General features: G+C 44.0%; 2 protein-coding genes across 4 annotated transcripts in view; both read right to left on the bottom strand.

Annotated features, from left to right (window-relative positions):
- The window catches only part of NSD1 (nuclear receptor binding SET domain protein 1), a 274,149-nt gene that overhangs the window by 2,735 nt on the left and 258,443 nt on the right, over window positions 1-12,971 (bottom strand). The gene's annotated exons all lie outside the window — the stretch shown is intronic.
- PDLIM7 (PDZ and LIM domain 7) overlaps window positions 1-12,971 on the bottom strand; it is a 65,834-nt gene that overhangs the window by 35,309 nt on the left and 17,554 nt on the right. For all 3 annotated transcript variants that reach the window (XM_075275036.1, XM_075275035.1, XM_075275037.1), the window contains exons 3-4: window positions 4,241-4,392; window positions 4,033-4,063 (exon numbers count right to left, since the gene is read on the bottom strand). In XM_075275036.1, coding sequence (XP_075131137.1) covers window positions 4,033-4,063; window positions 4,241-4,392 — 183 coding nt within the window. The remainder of the gene's footprint in view (window positions 1-4,032; window positions 4,064-4,240; window positions 4,393-12,971) is intronic.

Genomic DNA, 12,971 nt, shown 5'->3' with positions numbered 1-12,971 from the left:
TAGTCTTCTAAAATGTTGATCTAATAATCAATTTATACGAGCGTCAGATTTCTGCTCTTACCAGATCGGGATTGAATCCATAATAGATCTTAATGGACAGTAAAGGATGCTTCCCATTAAGCCCAACAAAAACTGATGTAATAAAGGCCATTACAAATCAGTAGAATAACACAGACAAAATGCGGATCGTGAACACAGCCTAAGGGCTTAGGCATCTGCACCGCAGTCCTGGTTTATATACAGAACTTCGAGATCCACGGGGTCTCGACTGTATCTCCATATGCCTCCGATTTTATCCAGATATAGATTCAACAGAAAACACAGCATGACATTTCCCATTGCACAATAGTATGGAAGGAGGTATTCTAGCCTGGAACCATGGCTGACATCTTAGGCCTGGTTCACGTCTGCACATAGGTGTCCCAAGCGGAACGAAAAAGCTGCTTTTCTGCAACGCAGGGCCTTAGCGTTAAGGATGGTTTCAGTCTGTGACTTACAAACAGGATATCGAACGTATTTCATGGAGATCGGGATGTGTAGGAGACCCTGCTACCTCACAGCTCTATACGGTCCCATACTGAACAGGGACACAGGGACTACTAGCATCATACAGGACTATAATGCATAGAGTTTAGTCCGGGAGATACAGCCAACATCCACTCCGTATCTCAAAGAGCGAACCTGCCCGTGGGAAACAGGCCTGGCTTACAAAACAGTCCCATTTCAGAACTAGAGAGAAATCACTGACCCCAAGACCTATCGTGTGTTATTATAGGGTTAGCTTCAGACTAAATAGTAGAATTAAAATGCTACAGATGGAGATCAGTGGTTCTGTATAGCACCATTATTACTGGGATTAAGTATTTTAAGAAAATCCGTGTACTAGTACTAGTGTTGGAGTAGGTGGTATTACTCCACAACCCTTTAAAGGGGCTCTATCAGCAAAATCATGCTGATAGAGCCCCACATATGCGTGAATAGCCTTTAAAAAGTTATATTAAACTACCCCCCATTCTAAAATAAAACCCTAAAAAAGAATATGTTAAACTTATCTATCGTGCACGGGGGCACGATTTTTTGGGTTTTATTATAAAACGGGGGGTAGTTTAATAACTTTAGCGGTGCCTGAATGGCCTTATATGTGGGACGCTATCAGCATAATTTTGCTGATAGAGCCCCTTTAAGTGCTCCAACACCCGCATATCCATCCTATGCTTTGCTCTCCTGTAAGGTCAGCATCATGGACCCATCTTTTTAATGCCGCGGTGACGCTGGTTTATGGGGTGTAATACCCTCAGCTTAAGAGTCTCCTTCTCAAACTCATATCTTTCTTGGAGGGGTATAAGTTTCAGTCTACCTTCATTTAGTTGTAGGCTATGTATGATAGACTTTGCATGTATTTCAAGATAAAAGTTGCTTCTTTGTGAATCCAGAGTTGGGGTCCATTCACGCGGAGTTTTTTGGTGCTGATTTTGATGCTGAATCCGCATCAGCATCCATGTGGGAAAAAAAAAGAGCCTTCCCATAGAGTTCTATGGATTCTGCTCGCTTTATTTTTCACCTCCACCTAACAGTAAAGAGTCCAATTAGCATATTAGATGTGGAAATAATAACAGCATTGATTGCTCAGGAATGGTGGGGGCTAGAGAAGAACCTTCATCTGTGATGGAATCGGTGGAGCGGCAACTATTGGAGGATGAAAAGAGTTATATGGGTTCTGCTCGCTTTATTTTTCCACTCACAGAATTTTTCCTGTAACAGAAAAAAAAAAAAAGCTTCCTTCAGGCGGATTCCGCATGCAGAAACCAACGCAGTCAATGGGAAGCGGAAAATCCATATGGCAGATTTGGGCATGGAATTGGCATAAACTGTGCAGAAAAAACGCTAGTGGTTTTTTCAAGGTCTGTACACTGTGCTGGGGGAAAAAAAAAAAAAAAAACTAAAAAAGCCACACAAAAACCGCTTCAAAAAAACATTTCCTAATTCCTGAAGGTGATTTTTTCCTCGCCAAAAAACTCCATGTGAATGGACCCTTTAACTTTAGTGCCATGGCTTCTGAACGGCTTCTGCCCAGAGAGGACAATGAGCTGTAAGGTCAGCCCCCTTGACAATACAGTGATATCAGTAGCCAAAACTAATGGTACCAATCTCTCTGGGTGGGGAGATATGGACAAACCTGAATACGTGTGCTGTGTAATGCTACACAACATTCCCTGTCTTAGAGGAATTAAAAAGCCTTTAAATAAAAAATGTAAAAAAATAAAATAAAAAAAATTCACCACCCCATTGACATCTATTATAATATAATATACATAGTGTATATATTCTTAGCATAGGCAACAGCATAAAAATCTGTGCAATTTCCTACAAGATTTCTGCCATATTCCACAAGAACATAGGCCAAAAGATCACCCTTTGCCATTCCTTTAGCCCAGGGATAAGAAAGGAATATTTCATAAATAAATTTGCACAAAAAGGTGTTGTTTTTTTTAAAGGGCGCTTACACCTACCTACAATAAGTCTTCCATTAAAAGTGGCATTTCGGAGCGCTGTTTTTCCCCTGTAATGCCATCATTATACACGGATCCTAATTCTACCCACACACAAATGATTTCCGCCTGGAAGTGTTTTCATAGCAATGACTCAGAAGTGACTTCTACAGAATAACTTGCAGGATAGAAACGCTTTGCTTGTCGCTACTGGTGCTGCAGATGTTGTCATGTCCTGGAATGGTCATACAGAATCAGGAGCGTAACTACCAGGGTAGCAGGGGTATCGGCCGCCACAGGGCCCGAGACATTAGGGGCCCGGCGAAAGTCGCTACCGCTGCGGTTGTTTTTTTTCTTAATGGGTCGTTATCGACTAGAGCCGGTAACGGGCCCTATTTACTTGCCGATCCTGGCAGGGGCCGGGATCGGTAAGTAACGCCGTGGGCCCCACAAACACTATTATTATTCATACCCCCGTGTATAATGATCGGAGGCCCAGGAGAGGTAAGGGAACATAAAAAATAGTGTTACTTACCTCTCTGGGCGGGCTTCAGGCCTAGTTGTGTGACATCCATGACGTCACTTGACCAGGTCATGTGATGTCCCGGACGTCATTGAAGATGGCCAACACTGCCAAGGACTGCAGCGGAGCCGGAGATAGGCAATGACTGTTTTTCATGTTGGTTCCTTTCCTCCCCCCCACCCGTCTCCAATTATTATACTCTGGGGCCTGAAAAGTATAATAATTGTTCATGGCTGTTCACAATGGGGCAAAATACTGTGTATAGGGGCCCCTATGGGGCGTAATATTAAGTACAGGGGCCACTATGGGGCGTAATAGTATGTCAGGGTCTTCGGTGTCAGTCAGAGGGGGGCCCCCCATGTCAAAAATTTGCCACGGGGCCCCGCTATTCCTAGTTACACCACTGTATAGAATATATACACGTGCCAGTCAGTATGGGATGTCTATAAGATACCACCATAGCTCTTGGATCTCCTCTAAAGTTCCCTCTGAAATAGCATTCGGAAACTAGGTTAGCGCTAACTGAGGGGCACGGTTAATATGTTAGTGATAATTCGTCTTCCTCAAGTAACACGTTCTCATGAGATCACTGATACATTCCTGCAGCTTAGAATAAAACCGCCTCTGTGTACCCTGCAGGGCACATATAGCTCCAGAAACACAGTAGAAGAAGGAACGCAGGCAATGTAAGTGGAGAGAGGAGTACCAAGGAGTTCGGTGCCAGGCTAGCAAAAGGGTCAGTGGCAAGGGTCACAGTAAGAAGGAGATAGTCTCCGTGCGCGCTTGTGGATAAGGTTATTGCATAGATCAGGAGAGAAGAATAAAGCAGACAGATTGAATTCCCACTCAAATGGAGAAAGCGAGGATAGATATAAATACATCAGATACAAGTGGATAAAAATAACTCCATCTAAGAGACAACCATAGACTGCTCCCCCGCCTCCATCTTCCCCTGCTCGCAGTCATACAGACAACACCCACACACCATTCATATACTCGGTAATGATGTCATAAATTTACCTTTGGCTGATTACTCAGTCCCAAGGAGAATCTAAAGGGAGAAAACAAAGGTCCAGAGATATAACCAGCTGCTATAGTGATAGGACAGCACAATACCCTATGGCCGTATCCAAAGTTATAGACGTGATAGTCCCACCATGCGCCACTAGTCATCATAAGCTAGCGGGCAAGTGTCTCAGGGCTTGGGCTCATGTGGCCAGTTTCTTACCTGCTCAGAGCTAGGCCTAGTTTGTTGCTACAGGCCCGAATCTTGTTCTGGGCTTCGATGTGGGTCATATTGGAGGTGCTTTCGCCATCGATCTGTAGCACCCAGTCCCCAACGCTCACTCCGGCCAGCTCGGCTTTACCCGCTGGAGTCAGCTGTAATAGAAAGCAAATTGGTTACTTTACGATGAAAGGTATACGTGTATATAAGTCTAGCGATACTTTACTGCGTCTAGTTTAGATGTCCATACACAGTCCGGCCAAAATGGCATATATATGGCAGTATTCTGATTTCCCCACCAATGGCAACTGTAAGTAGAATGAAGGTTTGGGCATGTTGCAATCCTTTGTTCTCAAGGGAAATAAATCACTGATTCCCCCATCTATTGAAATTATATATATATATATATATATATATATATATATATATATATATATATATATATATATATTTTATACGCCTAGACAAGCATGTAGAAGATGGAAACCTAAGGGTAAGTTCACACTGGGTTTTTTGGTCAGGATTTTGACACCGTATCCGCCTCAAAATCCTGACCAAAAAGACAGTTATGGAGTTAGGAGATGGAAAAAAGAAGCGAGATGCACCTGAAGACACTCCCGACTAGGCCAATTCATTTGGGCCTAATCCAGAGCGGAGTGCGCGACTGGATCCTGATGTACTGCACTGGCATCTAGTCGCAACTACGCGTATTTTGGACAAGAACCTGAGGCGGCCTCTGCCTCCGGTTTTCGTCTGTATGCAAATGAGTTCGTCCCCAATGCTGTGAGAGAAATCTCCAGCGCTGCCTCCATCTTCTTCAGGAACAGCCTCCCTGTGCGTCTTCATCCGGAGCTGGGTTCAAACTTCTAGGCCTCGGGTAGAGCAGACTGCGCATGCCCGCAGTCACAAGAAAAATGGCCATTTTCTTGTGGTCGCTAACACAGTAAGCTGGTATAAGCGGCCATTTTCTTGTGGCCTGTGGGCTCGCACAGTCAGCTCTGCCCGAGCTAGAAGTTTGAACCCAGCTCCGGAAGAAGATGTGCAGAGAGGCCGTTCCTGAAGAAGATGGAGGCAGCGCTGGAGATTTCTTCCGCAGCATTGGGGACGCCCCCAGTGCTGTTTGAGGGCTGAGGCCCGCCCCCAGTGCTGCGAGAGAACTCATTTGCATACAGACAAAAACTGGGATTTCTACCGAACGGCGGCGCGGAGAAGACATCTAAACTTATTAAGGCTATTCCTACATGTGATCAAGAAAATATGTGATTTTAATGATAGAATCCCTTTAAAGATGATTATCTATCACCTCCGCTGACATTGCATTCCCCATAACATAACAATTCTGGGACATCTTTTCTTAGATCTCTGCCGTTCCACGGTCCACGTGAGATAATAAATAATATACAGATAGACTATGTTCTATAAGCAAGCAGAAAAAAAAAAAAACTTATCCGGGCCTCTGCAAGCCAACAGCAAGAGAAAAACACATGGCTGTGAGTGCGTGCGCCTGGACGACAGCGTAGTATTAATAACTAAAAATTGCACAAGCTCAGCACTTCTGGACACCCACATGACTGTCCCACCTGTCTCTTTTATTCACAATCCTCCCCTGACCTGTCAGGCACAGTATATAGACAATCCGACCCCCGGCTACAAGTGAGAAAAACAGCATATACATGTCATTGGAAATTCATCAAGACACCATACAAGGTTCCTAACACTTCTATGAGCTTTTGTTCCAATAAAAAAGCAACGTGTGGCCTCGCCCTTAGAAGCGGTTTTAGCATTTACCAGTAACGTTCCCTTGTAGTCATGTTTAATAAGACAACCTGACAATAGTACATGTCAGAGAGCAGAATATACAATGGTTCTGTCTGTGTGGGGGAAGATGACATCATCGTTACTGAGAAATCTCGTGCCATAGGAAACATATGACATCACTGTTGCGGTTCATAAAATAAAGGCATGCGTGGGCAAGTTTAGGATTCTTCATTGATGAGGTTACAAAAGAATTCTCGAACCGTGGATTTTATACGTATTCCTCCTCTGGGTGTAAATACAATCCTTCCATCCATTAATATATGGACTATAAGATAAAATAGGGCCTTGTAGTACAAGGTTCACATACGGATGTTAGGCCTGGTTCACATCTGTGTTCAGTAATCCGTTTTGGGAGTCCGCATGGGGACCCCCTGAACACTTTGGCAAGAGGTGTGCAGTGAAAGCACATGGACCCCATAGACTATAATGGGGTCCGTGTGCTTTCTGTGCGGTCTCCACACAAGTCATGCGGACTGGAAAGTAGTCTATGGGGTCCGTGCGCAGCCATCAGTATTAGAAAGGTGCAAATCCCTTTAATGCTCACTTTCACTTCAATAACCAACCATGTGCTTGAAAGTCATCAACATCAAGTTTTTTGGTCCAGAAACGCATGCTTACTGCATACCTGGTAGCCACCACTAAGTGGCGCTGGCGATCCCTGATATTTGCCCCACTCCCCTTCCTCCAAGATCTAAGGATAATTAGCATTAATGCTTGTTGAAAAAGTCGTGCATGATGTTTAAGGGGGCTGCCCCTAGAGGGCAGCAAGCAGAGGCGCTGTATTCCTATTTACATCTTGGAAAACAGATTTGCATATTTTTCCCATAATCCCCCAGTGGAGCAAAAAAGGCTTTGTAAGTCTCCATACATCTGTGAAGGTGCTCACTCCTTAAGGAGTGATATTATCCCCAGATCCTTGGTCTATAGTCTCTCTGCCAAACCAGTATCCCTACGCTGTGCTGAAGAGATCCAACAGATCGAAACAGAGCTGTCCACAGCTGGGATTCTGTTCCTTTTGGAATAGATTTACTGATTTGGCAAAACCTCGCATTATAGCATTAAACGGGTATTCCCATATCCCTTGTTCTGGAGCCTGCAGGCTGTGCTCTCTTCACTTCCTGGATTTCTCGGCACATTGGTGGGCAGGGTTTCACTTGCTCTGCTATCTGCTATGTTTTCAGTCAATGCTGTATTTGAGTCAGCTTGCATTACATACAGAGATAAAGGACTCCTTATCTCAGCCCTTATCAGCCAAATTCAATTAAACCAGCTGATAAGTGAAAAAGCTGAAGATAGCACAGTAATCACAAAGCTCCCCCTCCCCTATCTGAGGAGCTCCGATGTCAGCCCCTCCCCCCCCCTGAGAGCAGGCAGCTACATCACTTGGGAAATGAGCAGATAAGCCCAGTGGCCATAGAAACGCAGTGTCAACAATGAAGTGAATAAATTAAGATAGGGGCCAAACAAAGCAGTTTTGATAAAGCAATGCATTTAGGAAAAGTCTTAAATCCACATAAACTAGCAGTATAGATAGGATGCTTTTCATGGGACAACCCCTTTAAGGCTTGTTGAAAAAATCGTGCATGATGTTTAAGGGGGCTGCCCCTAGAGGGCAGCAAGCAGAGGCGCTGTTTTCCTATTTACATCTTGGAAAACAGATTTGCATATTTTTTCCAAGATCTAAGTCACAGGCCTCTCGCCCTGTCGTGTACGGACAAGGGGCAGGAACCTTGAAACAGACTACAGATATGTTTGGCTTATTGATCTTGTTACAAGGCCAGTTACCCCACCAAGGGGTAAAAGTAATGGCAGCACTAAAGACTGACAATATTTTGCATTGATGGGCACTCTTTTGCATTGGCCTGTGACGGGGACAGACGGCATACTGATATCATCCTTGTGCTTTCTACCCCTGGACCAGTAGACTTAAGGAGCAGTTTTGCAGAGAGCACCCTGGTAGGATGGATACAATGCACTGCCCTCATTGGGCAGGAAGAAAGCCAAATGCTTCCAGAGATAAGCGGTATCTGATGACTGAAATGATCCCAACAACTGAGCCTGTCCGCCATGTCTAGCAACAGAGTGTTAATTTAAGAGACACAGGAGGACAGATGTAGTGCGACTTTAATGTGTGACTGTAAAGCATGCCAGGAGTGGGCGGCGAAGAAAGGAACAAGCTGTACACACTGCGGCTCACAGAGCAAGAGATATTAATAGGAATCATATTGAGGTGCTTGAACTGTAACATTCAGTTCACAAAATAATGGAAAGACTTTGTCCTCTCTGCACAATAGAAGAAGCGTATCCCTGTCCGCGCGGTAAACCTCGGAGAAAATCTCCATTGCAAATGTAAAGATCCGGTGATGTTCTTGACTCATCACTTTATCTGATAGCCCATCACTTCAGTGGTAATAGTGGTCTATTCTCAATGTTCTCACTAATTCGGCTTTAATAAGCCACAGGATCCCTAGATGACCTATTTTTTGTAGCATAGATTGCTGTGTAACCAAGAGGTCTCTCTTTGCTCATGTCAGATAGAGCTAGTATGTGACCTCAGATTCATCAGAATTCTGCCCCCTGTCTCAATCTTCTTCTGCCTCCTTGCTCCTCTTAGGGCTAGTTCACACGGAGCAAAATGGCACAGATTTCGACGCGGAATCCGCCTCAAAATCCACCTCCTCATAATAGAATCCTATGGAAACCACTAGCGTTCTTTTTCCGCTAGCGAAAAAGGAAGTGACATGACCTTTCTTCAGGTGGATTCTGACTGCAAAAAAACAACGGAAGTTAGGGTAAGTTCACACAGGGTTTTTTAGTCAGGGTTTTGAGGCTGTATTCGTCTCAAAACCCTGACCAAAAAGGTGTCCCTCACTGAAATCAATGGGAGCCACTGAGGTGTTTTTTTTCCAGGAGCCGTTTCTTCCGGCTCCCGGAAAAGAGAAGCGAGGTGCTCATTCTTCAGGTCGTTTCGCCTTGCGATTCGGCCGGAAGACACTCCCTCCAGACTAGGCCCATTCATTGGGCCTAATCCGGAGCAGAGTGCGCGGCCGGATGCCTCAGGTTCCGACCCAAAAATCCCCGTGTGAACTTACCCTCAATGGGAGGCGGAAAAACCGCTAGCAGTTTTGGACGCGGTTCTTCAAGGTCCATACACTGTGCTGGAGGAAAAAAAACAAAAACTAAAAACGCCTCAAAAACCGCTCCAAAAACTGCCTCATGTAAAAAAAAAAAAAAACGCTTCAAAAAAACCATTTCCTAATTCCTGAAGCGGATTTTTTCCTGACCAAATTCCTCAACACCTAACTACATGTGAACTAGCCTTTTGGGTCCATTCACACAGAGTTTTTTGGCAAGGATTTTGACAAGGAAAAAATCTGCTTCAGGAATTAGGAAATGTTTTTTTCCTCCAGCACAGTGTATGGACCTTGAAAAAACCGCTAGCGGTTTTTCTATATGGTTTTTGTCATGGATTTTCCGCCTCCCATTGACTGTGTTAGTTTTTTGCAGGCAGAATCCACCTGAAGGAAGCTTTTTTTCGGCTAGCCGAAAAAAACAAACAAAAAAAAACTAGCAGAACCCATAGAACTCTATGGGGAGGTGTTTTTTCCATGTGGATTCCACTCAGTGCCAAAATCATGGCCAAAAAAACTCAGTGTGAATGGACAGAATCTCTTTCCTATAGCCCCCTCTCGGACAGTCAAATCATCGCGCCTCCGTTACTTTCCCCAGTGCTATCGGTAGTTGGTGCAGCTTCCAATTTTAGGATGAGCTCTGTAGTGTCACGTCACCAGTGCTAATCCAGGGCCGTTTCAATATCAAGCATTATACAAGTGCTTTAGATTCTAGGAAACATCTTATTGCTTTATTTTATGATTTTGCATCCTACAGGCAAGTTCACACAGTCCAGTTTACCATGTTCTCTTTTGGATGCAAGAGAGAAGGCTTCTCTTAAAATGAACTTGTGTTTCCCTTAGGATCTTCTATTGTCCAAGGCCAAAAAAGACTAAACAGTCCTTAGTAAATGTGAATGTTCATTGAATGAGACATATGGCCATAAATTTTGCAGCAAATCAGGGGTTAATCAAGGGGAAAATCCACATGAGCTACACGAAGATTTATTACGATTTTTGCTACACATTTCAGGCCAATTTCTGCCGCATATTTCCACGGTGGATTTCACTCATTGTAATGTACAGGGTGAAATCCACGGTAAATGTGCAGAAAAATCCATAACAAATCTGACAAACTCACGGGAATTTTGCAGAAAATCTGGCAGACAGATGAGTAATGGATAGGTGGGCCGTCCGTAGGTCCTCAGGGGTGGGGCTAAAGGGTCATGTGCAAGTTTTGTGTTTTTTATTCTGTTTTATGTGCACATCCACACAGTTTACATAATTTCGTTTGGCACATTTCCTTTACATTGCTCGACTTCATCTGGGAAAGTTCATTTTTAGGGTCCTCTGTGACCATCTTTAAGATCATTGCCGTTTCTGTGATCCAAAAAACAAATATGCAGGTCAGGCCCGGTTCACATCTGCGTTTGGGCCATTCCTTTCCCCTCTCCGCATGAAAAATTTCCTGCATGCAGCAATTTTCCCCCCGCATTTTTTGTGCCGAAACCACACGGACCCCATTATAGTCTAAGGTGTCCGTGAGTTTCTGAGGTAACTATTTTTTTATGAGGATAAGTTTCCAATTGGGCTACCCTACACAGATGTGAACTGGGCCTAAGAACTGCCCAACTAAAATATATGGCCAGCTTATGATCTGACCAGTTAAGGGCTTTAGCGCTGCGATTATGGCCCATGGGGCCTTAGCCTATAAGTTCAGGGCAACACGGTGGCTCAGTGGTTAGCACTGCAGCCTTGCAGTGCTGGAGTCCTGGATTCAAATTCTGCCCTATATAGGACTCACAATCTACAAAAAATCTACATAAAAAAAAGCCTGTTAAAAATTTCATTGATTTCAATAGGATTTGATCTGTTGTCTCTTTTCACCAAATTCATCACAGGCCCATTATTTTTAGGGTGCAGAACTTTTGGGTCCATTGAAAATAGTGGACATATGACAGATGGTCACAGACGGTTGTCCATTATACTGTCCGTTATTTCTGCCCATTTTTTCAGCGCATGCTCAGAATGCAGAAAAAAAATAAAAGATAGACAATAACGGACACTAAGCCCCGGTTCACATCTGCATTTGGTATTCCGTTCGGGGAGTCGTGTGGGGGCGTAAAAATATACACATCAATAACCGGTGAGGCAAGAAACCACATGGATCCCATAGACTATAATGGGGTCCGTGTGGTTTCCGCACGAAACATGCGAAGAGAGAAATGCTGCTTGCAGTATGTTTTGTGCGGAAACCATATGGACCTCATTATAATCTATGGGGTCCGTGTGGTTTCTTAGTTCACCACTTTTTAATGCATATAGGTTTACGTTTGTGCGGTCTTCGAACGAATAGGTGAACCGAGCCCAAATTATTCTTAATGTGTCGGGTTTTTTTAACTGATCCATTAACATCAGTTGGTCTCCTTTAATGTCCATTATGACAAGCGTCTGTTTTTGTTTTGTTTTTTAACGGACAGTGTGAACACCCACAAGTATTCAATCTACCTACAAGAGGTAAGTCGGCTGGAGCAACCCATCCAAATCAATAGGGCTCTCAAAAATTTCACACCTGGCCTCCTTTAGAACGTCTCCAGTAGATAGAGGCCACGATCATGGACCAAAGTCCACGTGATAAGGACTGGCTTCCATAAATATAGCACTTGTTTGCCTATGTACAGTCCGTGTAATTGCTATTCTGAGACTACAGTGGATACCACTGTACCGTGTAGCAATAACTTCATATGCAAAGCTTTTTTTAGCCACGTTGCATACTTAGTCACCCATTAGATGTGTCACTGACCACACGATACGCTCCACTTCACACTTATAATCAACTACACAGCTCCAGCGCCTACCGTCTAATTTGCGATATTGGTGACGCAAGTCCCATCAACAGACGCTGATCTACAATAAGGACCACCTACTTCACAGGCCAACGCTCTAAAATGTGAGCGGGGGTGAGGGAACGGCTACCTATTTCCCTTATGCTGTGCCCTTGTCTCCTGGGCTCTGGCATTGGCTTGTCTGGAAATAGCTCAACGCTCAAAACAGCGACCTGTTGTGCTCTGTGCAGCCAAAGCTATTTTAAAGAAAAGCCTGCAGGGATGCAAAAGTGTTGACGGAGTGGGGGTGGTGGGGGGTGTAATTACACAAAAGCGCTCAGCCCAGCCTAACCTTCACTCAAAAGACTCCGGCGTGCTTGTATGTTAAAATAGGTGACGCTTCTACAGACAAAACAAAGGAAAAAGACTTCCTTAACTCTTTCACCATCGCTCAAAAAGGGGCTGAAACTCTCAATGAGGCAACAAAGACGGTGCAGGATGCTGCAAAATAAAGAAGCGGCACGAGTAAAAACATCTCGGCCGTACACAGCCCAAACAAAGAAATCAGGACTCATTACATTGCAGACAATAAATCGATAGATAGATAGTATATATACAGTGTATATAGATATATAGATATATAGATATATATATATATATATATATATATAGTTTTTGGGGGGCGGTTTACCTTCTTGGATCACTTAGCTACTGTAACCAGCATTGCCAATTCCCATCATGAATGCCAAGATCAAATTTCATTAACAAAAATTCTTTCTGGCCCTTTAAATAGTCATGGTCCATGTCTACACGCAACCTCCGTTCCTCCAATGACCTCCTACTTCGCTCTGTTTTTGTCCACTACTCACACAATCGTCTCCAAGACTTCTCCCGTGCATCCTCCTTAACAAGACACATAAGACTGACCCCCACAATCACAGGCTTCAAGAAGGTCCTGAAGACTCACTTATTCCGGAAGGC

The sequence above is a fragment of the Leptodactylus fuscus genome, chromosome 5, assembly GCF_031893055.1.
Source record: "Leptodactylus fuscus isolate aLepFus1 chromosome 5, aLepFus1.hap2, whole genome shotgun sequence".
NCBI classification, from domain to species: Eukaryota; Metazoa; Chordata; class Amphibia; order Anura; family Leptodactylidae; genus Leptodactylus; species Leptodactylus fuscus.
This window is presented reverse-complemented; position numbering and strand designations above follow the sequence as displayed.